Source organism: Lepisosteus platostomus, chromosome 7 (genome assembly GCF_059453375.1).
Source record: "Lepisosteus platostomus isolate fLepPlt1 chromosome 7, fLepPlt1.hap1, whole genome shotgun sequence".
Classification (NCBI taxonomy): domain Eukaryota; kingdom Metazoa; phylum Chordata; class Actinopteri; order Semionotiformes; family Lepisosteidae; genus Lepisosteus; species Lepisosteus platostomus.
Window position 1 is genome coordinate 10,965,151 of NC_142617.1, and position 18,736 is coordinate 10,983,886.

At 35.4% G+C, this 18,736-nt stretch overlaps 1 protein-coding gene across 1 annotated transcript; it reads right to left on the reverse strand.

The window, feature by feature from the left end:
* Positions 1–280: 280 nt before the first annotated feature.
* On the reverse strand, positions 281–18,706 carry LOC148658170 (ras-related protein Rab-38-like). Its single transcript, XM_088639221.1, has 3 exons — positions 16,168–18,706; positions 9,723–10,003; positions 281–4,972 (listed from the first exon to the last, which is right to left on the reverse strand). The coding sequence occupies exons 1-3, from the start codon at positions 16,364–16,366 to the stop codon at positions 4,820–4,822; spliced, it is 633 nt and encodes a 210-aa protein (XP_088495347.1). The 5' UTR covers positions 16,367–18,706; the 3' UTR covers positions 281–4,819.
* Positions 18,707–18,736: the final 30 nt, after the last annotated feature.

The window sequence follows — 18,736 nt, forward strand, 5'->3', positions numbered from 1 at the left end:
ATTGAGTTTTATTCAATTTCAAAAATGTAACCTCAATTTTGTGATTTTTGTGTTTTTGTGAATTTTTGTGATTTTTGTGATTCTTGTAATTTTTGTGAGCTCGCAGAAAAAGACATTTCATTGCCAGCAACTACTGCTGCACGCCATATTGTTGTGCATTTGATAAATAAACTTTGATTTGATTTGATTAGATTTTTCAACACTTTTTTTAAACAAAACAACAGATTAGACAATATTAGACACGCCTTTCATTATAAATGAGAAAAAAAACAAAGCAATGTAAGTTTCATGATGCATTTTATTAGGTTTCATTGACTAAAGTGAACATAAAAGTACTGGCTAAATACAGTATACAGTATGTAGTGTACCTTACATTGTTTAATGCACATAACACAACATACACATTAAAATCTGTTCAACAAACCATTTCTAAAACAGATTAACTAAAGTTGTTGTTTTATGCATTGGGCTGGTGATTTGAGATTTTTGGTGAATGTAGATTTAAAAAATAAAAGTTATAAACACATAAATTCCAATTTATTAAGCACTTTTAAGTGTGGTTATCTATTATTAATGAAGAACTTTACATTATTTAACAGTTGTCTTACCACGGAAGGCAGAAAATCTGCAGTAGAATATATTGAATGTAATGCAATACAAAAATACAGAAGCATCAAAATAATCATTGACATCACTGATTACAGAAACCAAGGATGACATACTGTAGGCTCATATCACGCTCATTAACCCCTCCTCTTAAGGACGCTCCAGCCCTTCCTTGTTTTGTACTAATCCCCTGGACCTGCCTCCAGTTCCTGCCCCCCGTCCTATAAAAGCCAGGCGTTCCTGCCAATCTGGGCTCAGCTTTGGAAGGTCCTGGAGCGACACGGCTTCAATGGCATCCTGACCTTCTGACCTTCTGACCTTCTGAGTCCGGGACTATGGAGCGTCTGGTCCCGTGATCCCCCTTTTATTCCCCTGACCCTCCGCCAGAGGGCTTTTAACTCTGTTCGTCTTTGTGAGGACGGATCACCCGGTCTTGGGCAATTGCTACTCTCTTGGATTTGCTACGGATTCCCTTGGACATGTTTGCCTCGGACACCCCCCCCCTGAACAACAGCACACCTTGGACACGCCCCCTGTTTTCCTTCCAGCCCATTTGCATGCTTTTTACCCCGTGTTTTCCTCACTCCTCCCCGGATACTGCTGTCTGTATAGGGTCCTGAAAGAACGCTCCGTGACAGATCATCTGATTAATGGGGGGGATTGGTAAAACGAGAAAAGGTTTAAATAAAAAATATTGTGATTATAAGTCTTGAGAGGCTTGCATAACCAAGTGACTCACCATAGCCTAAATCTCAGGAAGTTTGTTGGGTTTATTTTGCAGTCTTTCCCCATAGTTTTAATTTTTAAAAATCAGGATATCTGGGTAGACTAAATTAAGGTTGACTGAATATGTGAAAATGTTTCATCTACCCAAAGCACAATGTACCTTCTTTGGATCTTTATAGTTTATATCTTATTGTTATTGTACCATGGTCAGAATAGTTTATCAGAATGTTTTTAACTTAAAGTCATGATGTGAACAAAACAACAAATAATATTCTAATATTCTTATTAAGAATAAACACAACATAAAAATAGACGAATACAGTGTATACTACAGATATGGTTACACATGATTTGGTCATTTAACAGGAACCTTATGTATATACTGTATTTTAATAATATATACTAAAATATATCTGCAAAAAGAAATTAGAATTACACTTTGGAATGAAGAATAATTGTAACAAAAGAGCAATTGTTTGAGATGTAACAGATAGGGACACAGGGAAATATTTTTATAAAAACGATTAGCTCACATAATGGACATTGCAACTGATAACATACTATGGGATTTGAGATGACAAATAATTGGAGAGGTTCTTTGTGATGTAATTATTTCTATTCTTCCTAAATTAATGATGTATGTACACTCCTCCTAGTGCACCTAATTTGATATAGGTGAAAGCTTTAGCATCTTATCCTTATAGAACACCATCTGCTTCATGTGAAGAGCTCATGTGCAGCTCTGGAGTGAGAGTGGGTGTTCGAGTTGGGGTTGGGATTAGGTTTAGAGTCCGAACTCAGATGGGATACAGTAGCTGTTGAGGTCATTGTTATTCCACAGAAGAACATGGGGAGATAAACTGCACCCACTTCAATGCTAAAGTATGTGTTCTTAGAGGAAGTGGTGCAACCCAGTTATTTTACTGCTTCAGTGAGTGTAAAAACGTTTACTGCTTTATTGAATGTAAAGCATGAGGATCAGCTGAACACCCTGAGGGTGACATTTTTGCAAGCTGTTTAACTACTGTACTTTTATTAAAATACATTGTCAAAGTCTCTACAGCCATTCTCATCCTTTCACTTGTTTCAATTTAATGTTGCAAATTTCAAATGCAAGTATGAACTTTTTGTGAAAGAAAATGTTAGGATTTAGGAATCCTAGTTATCATTTTGCTATTTTTAGATAAAAAAAATACTATATATGTCTTCATTTGTCCTCAATGTGTCTCCTAAATCTGGAGTAAAATTGTAAGTAAAAATAATAATAATGACTACACTTATATAGTGCTTTACAGGTAATGGGGAATCCCCTCTACCACCACCAATGTGCAGCCCCACCTGGATGATGCGACAGCAGCCATAGTGCACCAGAACTCTCACCACACATCAGCTATCAGTGGGGAGGAGAGCAAAGTGATGAAGCCAATTCAAAGAGGGGATTATTAGGAGGCCATGATTGGTAAGGGCCAATAGGAAATTTGGCCAGGACGCCAGGTTTACACCCCTACTCTTTTCGAGAAACATCTTGGAATTTTTAATGACCACAGAGAGTCAGGATCTCATCCGATGAACGGAGCCTTTTTACAGTATAGTGACCCCATCACTATAATGGGGCATTAGGACCCACACAGACTACAGGGTAAGCACCTCCTACTGGCTCCACTAACACCTCTTCCAGCAGCAACCTTAGCTTTCCCATGAGGTCTTCCATACAGGTACTGACCAGGCTCACACCTGCTTAGTTTCAGTGGGCTGCTAGTTGTGAGTTGCAGGTTGATATGGCTGCTGGCGTTTAGGGTAGAAAAGTTTAGAAAGTATCACAGCAGTCAAGTAAATGTTGTTCTATCTGAACAGGGCACAGCATGCATTCCTCAGTAAGTATTACATTCAAATTATGAAACACTATAACCACCTACTTTATTCACTTCAATGATTTCTTGTTCATTTTATCTGATACAGTATTTCTACCATGATCTGACAATGCTCTTAAAATGTACAGTAGCTTACAGTAAAAAAAGCACCATGAAAACTGTACTGTACATTGGTCTCTCTAGGCTGCTTCTCTGTTGCTATAGAAACTCTCACACACCCTTGGTAATGTTTTCAGTAGCAGAACACAAAATACAAAACAATTAAGCAACACTTGCAGTTCTAGAGATCCCCAGGACTTAAGCCTTACGTAAGAAATAACTTTCAAATGCTCTCAATGAACAGTGATAATAAAGCTAACACAGAGTGGGTAAATAGCTACATATCTACATTTTTAAACAAAACTATCCAATTAGTGGTGATGTGATGTATTTCATATATACTGTAGATTTTATATACTGTACACTTTTGCTTAGCTACTGACATACCATCAGTTAAATTCTAATTAATGTTCGCAGCACACAAATAGTTAAAGAAAATAGTATAAAACTGCTACATTTGTGTATTTACTGTACATGTACTCATATAATCTAAATGGTTTAGCAAATACAATGGTTTAACATTTTTTTTCAGCTAATTCATATGTAAAGGTAATGAGTAAATTACATACACATACACAAACAACCTTAGTCCCTGAAGACAAAAAATGAAGAATTAAATGTCTTGAAATGTCCTTGGCATTTTGTGAAGGTACAGATGTAAACACAAGCACACCTTATACAGTAGGAATCCTAGGAATCTCTCAGAGGGAGTATCAGTGATGTGTGTACTGTAGATACTTTGTTTTTTGTTGTAGCACAGACCTAGATTCTGTATCTCTGAAGTCTTCTCAAGGGTTTGTTTCTAAAGGCTTTACCTCAGAAGTCTAAAATCTGATACCTCTTGTCCTTTGTTTTGTTTTTTTTCAAAAACACATTATGTTTTAGACTACTGAATGTTTAGTAGCCTGTATCCATGATACAATAAGTCATACAACTAATAATCTAACAACTGTTGAAATGTCAGTCTCTTGAGAATGACTTCCCAGGACAAAAAAATAAATAAACAAATAAATACAAATTTTTATTTCATATTGTTCTGGAAACCAAAAGCATAATGTTTTCTAACTTTTATTTCTTGTTACGTACAGTACACCCCACATTACTGAATACCTTCTTTTAAATGATAAAATAAGGGTTTTGATGTTTTTGTTCTGCAAAAGCAACTCTGGGTGGCATTATATGCCAAGGAGCCTGTTTTGGTAGTACTGTACATTCATTAGTGTAGATCAGGGAATACCCTTCGCTGGAAAAAATAAATACAATAAAGCTTACAAATAAAAGGAGGCCTTTCAGCCCACCCGGTTATGAAACTTAACTTGGCTCTTTGAATATATTACATTTCTTCTTCACTTTTTTTAGGTTTCATAATTAAGTTCTCTGATGTTTTGTGTCTTGTGTTGTATTTTTTTAGAATCACACATTGAAGGCCTCAGATAGAAATACATATCTCAAATACTTTATTCTGAACCGAACACCTCTGTCATCCACCCAATTGCCACATAGCTATCTGGATAGTTCTAGGATGTAGAGCAGGCTGAGCAGGTGTAATTTTTTGTGGACCTGAGCTCAGGTGAAATTGTATCTGGATCCTCTGACTGCAGAATATCATTTTCAATGGAGATGATGTGCTTCACCAGGCAATTGGCAGCTTCATCTATGTTTATGTTCTCCTGATAAAAGGAAAAAAACAAATAAAATCAGAAACATTTGGCTAACTTACAAACCAAAACATAAAAAGTAAATACAGAGTTATCCTTCAAAAACAATACACGATTAGCAATAATTCTATTCAAATTTAACCTAAAAAAAATATTTTTTAGAAATGTTCATTGGCAAAGAATAATTAAGAACAATGTGAGTTATGAGAACTCTGTGATCAATAGCATCCCATCTGGGGGATTTTCAATTTGCTTTACACTAGAGGACCCGGAATAAGCACCGTGGAAATATCAGTGGAAATAATCCGCAATTAACAAACAAAAATACATGGAAGACTCAATCTAGAACTCACTCTCATGCACAGCATAATGTTTAAAGCAAAATATCCCACATTTGTAGTGAAATAAATAATTTTGCAAATATTGGTAACATGTAAATCCTTTGTTAATTTATTTCGGCAGAAAGAGACCTGCTCCTATAGTACAAATCCCACAAATCCCACAGTTGCAGCTCGTTCAGAAATGGATGGCTTACAATATGATTTTCATTCCCACATGGGGATAAACTATGGTACCAACAACATCAGAACACATCTGGTTGCACCTGGTTGCTAGGAAACTGTATAAGGTCAAGAAGGCAGTTTAATAGCTCAAATATTATGAGTAAAATAATTGCTTTAAACAGTATGTCTATGTTTAAAATCAGTTTCTATATGCTGAACATAATTATATCTATAGTGATTGCAAACATATACTTAAGGTTAAGCATGAAGTCTGGGAACTAAAATGAGAAACACAAAGTACAGCTCAAAATCTCACAGACAGCGATATAACGATATCTGCTTAGTGAATGTTAAATAACTAAAATCGATAACACTACTGCATACAGACTGTCCTTGCCTGTTTTTTGCAATGTTTAACAATTACTGAAAGTGATGCTTAAGAATGATCAGCTCTTATCTACTATATGTTCAGTAGGACAACATTCACATTGTGGCATTCAGAGCTACAGCAACAGAATGAAGACACAGAAAGGGGTTCCTGCTTTTAGAATGTGGTGCCTTTATACAGTATGGTATATTTGACAATTATATTTGAATGTCCTTTATATTGCTCCATTTCTTTCTCTGAGAAAAATAACATCTTAAAGAACAAATGCCTGAAGGGAAATGGTATAAGAATGCTACTGTACGTCATACTGAATAACAATAAACAATATGAAATTATTAAGTGAAACAAATGCTGTGAGTACCCATCAGCACAATTAAGACAGTATCATTACTGTCTGAATTCCCATAGGACAAAAAGTAAATACAATCAAAAGCTTCAGTCCTTAGCTTTAAAAGAATAATTTTGTAATTACAGCGGCAGCTTAATCATGTCATTCTAACTCGATTCATTAACAATAAAAAACTGTAGATACCAAACAATTCTGTAATTAATGAAACCAGCTGTCACTGAAGCAAGAAAAAAGTACAAAACCTCTACCGCTATTTAAGTATTGCATTCTATTTAATATCAACAACTAATTTAAGAATGGTCAAACCTGACCCACTTCAGTGCTGATTTCTAACAAAATCCCCTTGGACCTAACATGTAATGAAATACATTTGGCCATTGGCCACTGCTAGCTCTTCCACAACTTTCTGGTTGTGGTAACATTAATTATTGTCTGAGAATGTACTGTATAACATTCTGAACCAGATAGTTCAACAGAACAAAATACAGAATATACATGTAGCAGAGACTGTTGCTTGTAATCATATCTTTAAATACAGTATAGCCTTGGGACATATTTAAAGGGGGTGCTTTTTAAAATCATTACTCTGTAATCAGTGTATAGCATCTAGATTTTATAAAGATGCTATAGGAATTTTGTAATTGGTGGAATATACTTTTCACTTTCATTCCACTGAAAATAAATAAAACGTTTTTTTGCTACTTAACCAAATTCCATTATGATTGCTCTTACATATTGGCGGGTAGAAATTTCTTTTATTTATATGATACAAATAAAATACTCCAAAGAAATAAAAAAAACATATTTACACAGCTAGAGCTAATGGAGATTTGCAATGCTTCACTTTTTCATTTGCATTCAAACGTTTGCGGAAAGCTAGGATAATGAACTGGATTATAAATGTCTACACCTCTGCTTTACACAAAAACTCTTAGCCTCTGTCACATTCTTCTAACCTCCACTAAATTGGGTTGCTAAAGATTCATTATTATATTATCTATCATCAATGTTATTTTTGGTAATCACACACCAGTTTTTGAGGCCCACTGCCTGTTTGAACATGGGGCTATGCCATCCATTTAATACTGTATACCTAAATGTTTTCATAAACATAACCACATTACTGTATATCTACAGTTCTTTGAAACTTTGATAAGTCTGTTGTTTTTTGGAGGTTTGTAACTGATTGTAATTAGTTTAATGACATTGCCTTTTTGAAATGAACATTTCTGTATGGAACGAAAACAGATTTTATTACATACCAATTGGTACTTCGAGCACAACACTGTCAAAGGTCTCATTATGTATCATTGTGAGGCATGCTGCAGCCATTCAGTGGAAAATGTCTACTAAGAAATAACGAAGTTCATTTGTATAATCCCCAGACTGTGCTATAAAAACTCTGACATTCTAGAATTTAAAAGAGATGAAAACACAGGTCCCATGACTCATATTAAATAGTATTCCCTGGTGTCACTTTACAGCCCAGTTCTATTGCTTAGGATTTTATACACTCTAAAAGAAAGAAGACATGGCTGTCAGCAGAATTCTTATGAATTCTCTGGTGAGACTTTCCAGCAGTAGGGACAGAAATGTCGTGCCATTTTTGCAAGTTATTGTACCAGTTTGGTATGCATGCCAGTTAGGTTACACTGTCATTTTAAAATCAAATCTAATGTATTGAAGGTCACGTAAGATATAGTTGTTGATTCACAGATTATCCGACGTGAAATCTGCATTTACATACCAAAGGCTAATAGGAATACATTAATAATTTCAGTTTACAAAATCAAGTTTTGTCTTTTTTTTGCTAAACAATAGCTTTATACTGTATCTGAGGAGAAGAAAAATGTTCATACAGAAGAGCTAATAACATGCATCAAAAGTCAAGCTAATTATCTAGTATTTGTCTGTGAAGTCTAACTTCTCTTAGATACTTTCAGAATCTGGAATGTCTGTGCTAATACCAGCACACTTTGTTGCTACAAAACACAATCTACCATATTGCCTGTGCTGCCAGTCTGCTGAATTAACGAGAGAATGGTTTGTAGTCAACGAACACTACACTGTACTTAGTGACCTGTTTAAATTTATGACAGAAATTACTTTAAAACTTTCACTGAAATAACATCAATATCTGAAAAGTAATATTCATTTTTCTAATTCAATAGAATAAGAACCTACAATAGCTATTATGAAAAATCTGATTGGCCACTTATTAATTATCTCTTACACTCCAATGTTCAAGGTGTGTTTAAATTTCACAATTTCTAATTTACTACTGTATCACAGCTGATGTTTCAAAAGAATCCTTAAGCATATTGTACCATACTGCTCATGATCTCTTCTGTGTATTTATTTCTAATATTCTTTTAAAGTAACAACACCGACAACATATTCTGATATTATTCTCTATCTGTTACCACAAATGACACTGTTTTAGGCAATTATATTCAAAGTTATACTTAATGTTTTGAAGACGGGTATTTGGTTTTTGGTTTGTATTTTACAAAACGAAAGAATAGGCTTAAATTCTGCATTAAACAACACTCAGTAGAAATGTTGAATGATTTACAGTAGCTGTGAGAATTTCAGTTTACCAAAGCATTTAAACATCTTCATCAAGCTGGCTCCCAGAATAGAAACTATTCCATAAACATGTCTGTGTGAAATTACGCTCATTAAAAGAGCACAAAAAGCTAACAAAAATTACACATTTAAACATTTGCTGTTGAAAATGGCTAAAAACCTATTTTTCTTATACAGTACTTCTTATCATCGGTGGAAATAGTAGCAGTAGCAGTAATATGCAATTATGCAAACATTTGAACCCTGGACTTGGGAGGCTATACTAAGAAAAAATTCAATGGGAGCACTAATAGGAAAAAAAATAAACTCTGCTTCGAATTATGTATGCTTCAGTTATTATGAACAGTACCCTTGAAGAAGCAGGGTATTTTTGAAGTTCAGGACTGAGTGTAGATATAAATTTAGTGTGTCTAAACAAGTGAACACAAGTAAACTAATCAATTAATTAGCCCTGGAGAACTACAGCTCAGCTAGAGTGAAAAACAGCAGATATAAAGTGCCAGATGAACTGCTATTGGGAACCACTATGCTTAGTTTAGAATATTTCTAATGGTAATGAATGTCTGTTTTATAAAAGAAAACTCATGCCACGGCAGAAAGGAGAACATTGTGGTTTCCCTGTGGCTTAGTCCGTGCTGTGAAAAACACTCTAATGTACAGTATACCAATTTGACTGATGTGTTACTGTTATTTTATCCCTAACACTGTATGAAAAAACTAACACAGCAACCCCTGAATTTTGAAAATCAAATGGCTTTAATTTTGAAAGATATAAATGACTATAAAAGACTTTGTTTTATTGACTAAACTATAGAAACCTTAGGAAACATAACATTTTGAACTGGGTTTAGGATTATGTAATTTTAAGATGTTCATTTGGGAAAACACCATATTACTAAGTACATTATACAGTATAAAGAATGAAACCACTACCTTTGCTGATGTTTCAAACCATCCCACAAAGCCATTTTCTTTGCAGAATTGGTCCATCTTGATCCCATTGTTTGTTAACACGTCTCTCCCTTGATCACATTTGTTTGCCAGGAGCACTGTAGCAACATTATTGCCATTAGATAGAGTCAGTTTTGAGTCCAGGTCCTCCTTCCATTTTGTCACTGCTTCAAATGTTGAGGGTCTTGTCACGTCAAAGACAATAAATGCCCCCATGGCTTCTCGGTAATAAACACGTGTCATGTTTCCAAACCTCTCTTGACCTTAAAAATGGAAAAACAAGAATGAGACTACACTTAGCGATTATTAGTTCATAATGAAATAACAATGAAAATGAATAATGTATTTACTGTAAAACATATGCATCCCAATAATGGCCCATGCAATAAGTATAGGAAAAGTATGTCAACTCAAATACCTGACATTACCCAACACAGAATAACAATTACTACTGCTCTTTATTTTATCATTAAAATTCCATTTTTATTGTCCTTTTTCATCCTTTCAATGAAAGTACGAGAGAATCATATTGTGAAAAATGTGCTCACATAGGAATTTCCTAGCTAGAAATCAAAACCATAGTAATACCATTGCTATCTCTGTATTAATCTAGAGTACTACAGTATAATGTAGCTTGAGTTTCTGTCTGCTAGAAGAGATGAATTGAAAATAAAGTCTCAGTACTAAACCAACTAGTTACATAGACCTTGTGATCTCACATTAAGGATTATCAGATGAGCAGCTAACATCATGTGCTTGGCAGTAATCTCTTTGTGTCCGACCTTTAACGTATTGTATCTGTGGGTCAAAATAATGCCTCAGCTGAGAATCAATCCAGCTGGGTGAAAGTATAAATGATAGAATGAATACCATGAAATTAAACTTTTTTATTTAAACATTTTTCCAAAATACTTTTACCTTTGGAGTTTAACATCAATAGTTTTTGAAGCATGCATATTCTTGCACTGTTTCATCAAAATATTTTAGGAGCACTGTAACAAATATTATGCTTTTTGCCAAATAATTAGTCATTTTTGCTAAAGACTACATGTTTTCTATTTTAAAAGTATTTAACCAGAGTTAAATACCTGTTGCAAATGCAGAGGACAAATATTTCAAGTCATTTAAAAAACTTAAAAGATTAAACATTGTAATTGAATATAAATTAGGAAGGCAAAGGCATCCTTTTTATTCTGCATCTTTTTTTTTTAAGTATTACTCTGCAGTATGTACAGAAATTTTAAAGAACATCTTCTGTATTTTGGAACCATTCCTAGAACTAATATTATTGTGAATGATTTGTGGTGATGTCCTTTGCTATATGGAAGTCAGCAACATGCTTACAGATGGTGAGGTAAAAAGCAGCATTCCTGTGTTGTTGGCTACCAAATGAAAATTGCAGCATCATTGGGATGCTCTTATATTTAGCTTCTATTTTCTTTTTACAGTCAAATTCAGTTCAGGGCAGTTTTCTGTGCTTTCTGATGCACAGGTTAATTCACTGATGGATTTTATTATGGGTTGCCTTAAACAAATGGCTCTCTGAAAACTGATCTCTTCAATGATGTTAAAGCTGTCGGTACCACTTTGGGAGCATATAGTCTCAACGTCAGGAGTTGAGGGAGAAAACTGCCATCTGTCAGTATCACCCAGGAGGTGGAGCATGAGAAGAAAGGAGAATAACCTCCTCACATCACATCTACTGTAGCCAAACTGCAAGATAGGAGCTGGCGATTTTACCTGTGTCTTGTTGGCCTACGTGAAGTGCCAGGGGAGATGATCCTATTAACATGTTCCAAAAGTAAACTGATACCTTTGGTGCTCACCACCAGACCCACTGAAACCAGGATGATTGTACATAGGATTTATGAGAATGAATGGAGGGACAAGCCTTGTACCTTTAACTTTAAATTCCTTCTTTAACAACTAACTTATTTAAAAAGATAATACTTTATCTTTTAAGAAGGCAGAAAGCTGGATATGCCACTTCAACATAACCTTCCGGATGCTCTTCCCAGATTACATTTTCACAGAAGAGAGCAAAACATTTTGCCCCATTTGCAGAAACTACAATATTTATCAGCTCAAAGTGTGGAGCTTTGGCCTACTTTAACTGGACCCACTTGGATCAAGCCAGTCTGTTTGACAGGTGTCATTGATGCGCCTGTAATATACCAGATATGTACTATGGTGGATTCCCCTTAAGATGTGGGCTGGAGGATATCCTTAAAAAGACACAGCTACAGTATAAGAGACTTCGGGTTGTCAGTACTTTAGCTTTTACAGTATGAATAGTTTACTAGATATATAAATGCTTATTGCATCTAAATTGAGATTTATCACAGGATATGTTTGTATAGAGCTGTGTAACAGGGAATTTAGTGTACAGGTATTTTGGAAAGATATTTTGTAGACTAGGAGAGCTGAGTGTTAGTAGTAGTCACTCTATATAAACATTCACTGTCCACTTTTTCAACTTAATAAAACCTTACTAATGCCAGGAACCATTATGGATCTTCTGAGTTGTATTTTGTGGGTTTAATTGGTGTGGTTTTTTAACTATACCACTGAGCCTTTGCCTCATCCTGATCAATGATGATTCCCAAGTTACTATCAATCTTCAGGTACAGAATGCTTTATTTGTGAGTGACTAATTGCAGACAAAAATATTTTTACAAGGTTAGTGGACATTGGGATATCCTTACGCTCTGCCTGGTTAAAAGAAATTACAGACTTTTTATGGAAAGAAGCACAGCTGGATTACATTTTTTTAGTGCAGAAATTGCAAAAGCACAGTCAGATACTTTCTCTCATCCTCAAAATGTGCTTGATTAGCCCTACTGTTTATTTCTTGTGAGGAGCAAGTTTAGTCATCTTTTGTTTCTGTGTTCTGCTTTTGTCTTTGAAGAAATGTGAATGGGGTGGGGAAGAATACTTGTATAAAGTTTGTCATTTGTTAAAATATGTAAGCTTTTACAGAACATCGTTTTAGCTGATTCAGAATGGACGTTCCTCTATGTATTGCATTTAATTTTTTTTTTTTGTTTAGCTCTTAAAATTCTAATAAATTATATTCTAATAAACTGTAATAAGAATGTATTTTTTAAAAACAGCAAACCTAGTTTTCAGATCTTTGTATTAAAACATCCATATAGAAGACTGATTTACTGGGAAATTGTAGATGGGATTGCTCCAAGACAGATAAAATCTAAGTAGTTAGTAGTCAGAAAAAAGCAATGACACTACTTGAACAAATCATCATGTGCACAGTCAGGGAAGAGTCTCTTTAACTCCTGGGTAATTTTTTAAGTTACTGCTCCTTTGAAGTCCACTAACTGTGACTATCCAGTGATGCAAGTTACACAACACTGCCTGCCAGACCTATCTACTTCTATTTTGGATTGTCTTAAAATATCAAAAGAACATACATTTACAGACAAAAGGAGGCCATTTGGGCCATCTGGTTAATCTTGTAATCAGTAATTAATTGATTCAAGGATCTCATCTAGCTGTAGCTTGAAGGAAGCTAGGGTGTTGACTTCAACAGCATGGCTGGGTATCTTATTCCATAATCCTGCAACCCGTTAGGTAAAGACATGCCTCCTCTTCTTGTTTTAAAATGCACTTGCACATAGTTTCCACCTCTTCCCTCTGGTTCACATTTCAGTGTTCATTTCTGACGAAATTGGTTGGGCTTACTTTGTCAAAGACATAGAGGTTTGAACTTGCATCATCATCCCCTCATAATCTCCCCATTTAGAGAATACAAATTTTCAGTTGCTTCCAACTGCCTGTGCAGTACAGTACATTCCCTTAGCTCAAAGAATTGTAAGCGAATGGTAACAGTAAGTATCTGGTAAATGAAGAACGTGGTAAAAATCTTCTAGATCTCACCAAACCCCTTGAACCGTGATGTGTTGGACTTATAAAGTAAAATGATGTTTTAAAAGAGAAAACTTTTTTTCTCTTTAACCACTCTCTCATACAAATAAAGAAAGAAATAAAGAAAACACACAAACTTTAAATAGCCAGGGTGCTGTAACCTCTGTGCTGCTCAGGGCAGCTGGAAAGAGAGACTGCGTGGGATGAAAAGTGATACCCCATGCTGTGGAGCTACTACACTATTTGCAGTTCTGAAATATCTGTTTGGATTAGGTGTTTAAACATTAAATTTAGGTAGTTTATGTATATTTCTAACACTGAAGAAAGCTCCAAATGACATGCTAGATTTATGTAAAATTAATCCAACCTCCATTCATTTTCTAAAGTATTTTATCCAGTACAGGATCATGGTTGAGCCAGAGCCTAACCTGGTAAGCAACAAGTATAAGGTGGGATACACCCAAGACGTAACCCCAGTCCAGAGCACACGCAGACAGAAACACATACTCACACCAAGGCCAGTTTTTGCAAAAGCTAATTAACACACCAGCATGTCTTTGGACTGTGTGAGGATTCTCACACGAACACGGGAAGAACATAGATAGCATCCCAAGTGTGGAATTGGACCCAGGTCCTTACCACTGTGGCACAGCAATGCTAACCACTGTGCCACTGCACCACCCTATGCCAAGCTCATTATTTTAAATTCCAGTACAGGGTCGTGCCCCCTGGGGATGAGTACCATATTTTGAATTGAATTGAAATTCTATTTAATGGTTCTGATGACATCCAGCACTTGCATATAAGAATCTTTTTAACATGCATTGTGGTAGAATCCATGTACTGTACCTCTTGCATAGTAGCAATTACAATGACTTTCTGTTACCAGCTTGAAATCTCTCTCACATGATACAGAAACACATGACTTACACATATCACAGACTCCTGAGTAAGGCCTCGAGGCGAGAGAATACATCTCTGCAATGTGGAACAGTGAATTTCTCAAGCTTTTGACAGTCACGCGAGTGTGATCACTTGAAAGAATGCTAAGAGTGGGTGATACACTGCTGATTGGAATAATCTTTCCTTAGTCATAACCTTTGAAGAAAAGACTTTTAACAACTTTGGTTAGAAATATGTGCACTTTTTTAAAATCCAAGCTGATTAACATTCTTTCAACAAGAGGACTTTAAAGTAAAGGTCAGTGTCTTATTAATGGTAATTATAACATTGGACTAAGTTTTCAGTTCTTTAAAAAGGACAAGAAATTTACTCTTGAGTTTTAGGTGTACGCATGAATTCCTTAGTGAAACTCAAAAACATCTCATATGCGTAATATAAGCTCAAGTGAAATGTAAAATATACATCACAAAATAAAAACATAACAGCTACAACCCATCTCCATCCTGGTTAAAAACATATTAGGCTTTTAACTGGGAATTGAATTAATTAATTCAATTAATTGTATGCTTTTCTACCAGGCTTATGTTATAGTAAAGTTACATTGTTAGATGGAATTGTTTGTGTTTCCAGGTACTATTGGTTTAAAGGCCAAGGCTTTAGTTTCAGTATTACTGGGTTTAAAACCTTTCTCTTTATCCAACATACATGTACAGTTATTAAGCATTATTCTCATTATTATTATTACTATTATTGATCTATTGTTATATATTTTGTAGTGGTATAAACTTTATGATTTGCCTTATAACAGTATTTTAAATTGGAAATAAATTATTCTATTGAATAATAAAAGATTAAAAAAAATTATTATAATAATTGGAGTGCCAACTATTTATATTTTTTCACAAATCTATAAATTAAATATACATATTCTCAGTACAGACAACAAGGACTGTTTTTTTAATAACGGTTAAATGTGTCATAATACAGAAAACAACTTAATATCCAAAAGGGCCACTGTTAAAGAGAGTTTGTAAGTACCATTTAATAACCAATTGATAATGACCTGGGAGGCGTAACATTAGTTTAATTGCAAAATCACTTAGTGGAATTAGATAATTAATTTCAGATGGAATGAAAACCAGTGAATTCTCCTACCAAGAAGGAATGTCAGGAATGAACAAGATAATAATCGTCTTGCGTGATATCCATCTCCTTTTTACACGTGTATAACAAGGTTGCGTAAAATTATTTTTATCCAAACATCATTTACATGGACAAAGGCAACAGCTAACTGTAATTTAATTTGAATTAAGCGCCCGGCAAAACAACCGCCGCCACCCCCCCCAAAAAAACATGCACTTCAAAAACTGGAAATGAATCCTACAGTGTTATCAGATATACTATATGGTTGTATTCTAGATAAAAATACTGCAAATTCGGTGTATGACCTTTACTAACGAACTACTATTAAGGCTAAAATTGGAAGGTCGTACATACAAAATTTATTTTTTTCCCTGACTAGTAAAACGTTCAAAATGAATAATTGGATCCACTTTCCTATCAAACCTTGCAAATTATAAAAGATTGTAGGTTTCAGAACACCTTACTGATCATCGCTAAGAAAAACCATGCACAGTCCTACCTGCTATGTCCCATAACTGCAGTCTAATAGTTTCTGTATCCCAGTTCAAAACTTTCAGTGCGAAGTCTACACCGATGGTAGCTCTGTAATTCGGGGAGTAATTTTGGTGGACATAGCGCTTGATAATGCTAGTCTTCCCCACTCCTAAATCCCCGATTACTAAAATCTTGTAAAGATGTTCTTTTTGGTTGTTCTGCATGGCGAGTGCTGATGGCTACTGACGCAGATCATGCCCCGTCTAATCCTTACTCATTGAGAATTACAAATAAGGAGTGGAGTCGTATAAATGGAGAAGTAACGCCCAGAGGACTTTTTGCTAGAGGAGTGACAAGACGCTGCTAAACTTGTGATTGCCAACCTCCCGCTCACAGGCAGAAAGAGAAAGGCCATCTGTAACTAGCCCTAAGCACTGGTCTCGTTTCTATTCAACAGGAAATTTTCTGATACTCCTAACGGCACATAAACAAATCTGAGGTAATATTTAAACTGAACGTTTTCTAACCTGAGTTATGATCTATCCAAGAACAGAAAGTTCAAATCTGTCGTTCTAATCTGTTTTATACTCTAACAATTCAGTTTCTAATATGCAACTGTGTGAATTTCGGAATGTGAAATGTATAATGCTTAGCTTAATAAAAAAAGTACCCTTTCAAGGGTTTCCAAAGAAGATGCTTATGGCAATTATTGCAAGTTTTCCTGCCAATTCTCCTCATAGTGAAGGAAAGGTGGAGATGTGTCATTTTATCAATCACGGTGGATCTTATAAAACTGACACTTCAAAACCTAACTAAGGAAAAATCAAATCCTAAATAAGCCATAGGCTTATAAACCACTCTGATGTAAAGTAGAATGTATAACAGTGGTCTAAAGGATGTGAGCAGAGAAAGATGGTACTTTGTAATTCTCTGTGTCACCTTTACGAAATGTTACAATTGAAAGGAGGCCTTTCAGCCCACAGCCCATCTGGCTACCTGTAGCTAATTTATCCAAGGATTTAATTCTTTAAGAAGACGGTCGGATACTTGGTAGATGGTTCAAAACTCCCTGAACCCTTTGTGTAATTGAGTGCCTCCTAATCTCAGTCCCAGGTCTTGTGGGATTTGCTTAACCCATGTATCAGAAATAAGCATCCTAACCTCTCTAACAGAAGGCACCTCAGTGTTGTCCATCTGCTCTTCTTTGCAAATTCCAACTATCCATTTTGTTACGGCTTCATCCAGTTTAGGTTTGGGAGGTAGAGCCTAATCTCAGCAAGCAACAAGCATATGAGGGTAAACCTTGAATGAGACGGCAGTCTATCACAGGGAAAACGGATACAGACATGCACACATTCACACAAAGTCTAATTTTCCCAGAAGCCAATTAACCTACCAGTATGTCTTTGGACTGTAAGATGAAATCGGCGCTCCCAGAGGAAACCCACACAAACACAGGAAGAACATGGAAATTCCACGAAGATAGCACCGCAGGGCCAGATATTGAACCCAGTGCCCCAGCAGTGCCAGGCAGCAATGCTAACTACTGCGCCACTGTACCACCACACCACACCCTCTGCAAAGTCTCAGTTAATAAATTATGTTATGTCGCCAAATCATTCCGGGAGTTATTTAAAAATATACTTCAGAAAAAAGACTACTACTCCTCTTTATAATTCAATGTTTTACAGGGCACATCAAAATAAGTAAACGCCAGGTAAGTGAAAAATGTATACTTTTTTTCTTTCTTTAGCTGATGAACGGTGATTCAAATGTTAATTGATCACATACGTCAATATAGAGATTAAGAAAACAGACCCACACTAAGTTAAAAATAGGGCAGAATCTCATAGTCAAGTGAAGTCTGCTGTTAGCACTTACACAAATTTGGGCAAATTGTAATAGTGAATTTTATTGAAATATTGTACTTTTTGAGCAGCTCTTCATACACATTAAAACCCACATTCAAAAGTTGGCTTTATCTTAAATCTTGAAAACGCTCAAACTGTAACCTTCTCACAGGTAGCAACACAATCTAGGATTCATATTAAATGTTAGACTGACAAACCTGGGATCAGTTCAATCAAGAAGCCAAGGGAAGAAGAGAGGAGGTAGTTTTTTAATGAACAGTAAAATGCATCATGAGGATCTCAAGTGTGGATTACAGCCTTAAAGGACTCTGCTTTTTCCTAAATTCTTATTGAATATGGAGCGTTTCCTCCACATCTGTGTCATAAATGTTTGCTCATGATCAATGTGGTTAAGAAGAGTGGAAAGAAGGACAACTGCACTACAGCCCTAAATCTTGATGGCCCTCAGAAATGTACAGGAAAAATGATTGAGTGACTAAAATGATACATTATATGAAAGAAATAAAGTAAATAACATACTCAGATCAAGAAAATCAAGTGTTTCCAAACATTAAAAAAATGAAGAACAAAGCTGAGATGACAACAGTGGCTAAAAGGCACTAGATGTGTAGAAGACCCAGACTTCTGCACATAACCCTTGTCAAGGTCCCTAATTTCATTATGGTTGATCTCTTTGTCCTTGCACGCACCTACAGTATGTGAATGTACATGTGTTCACAGTAC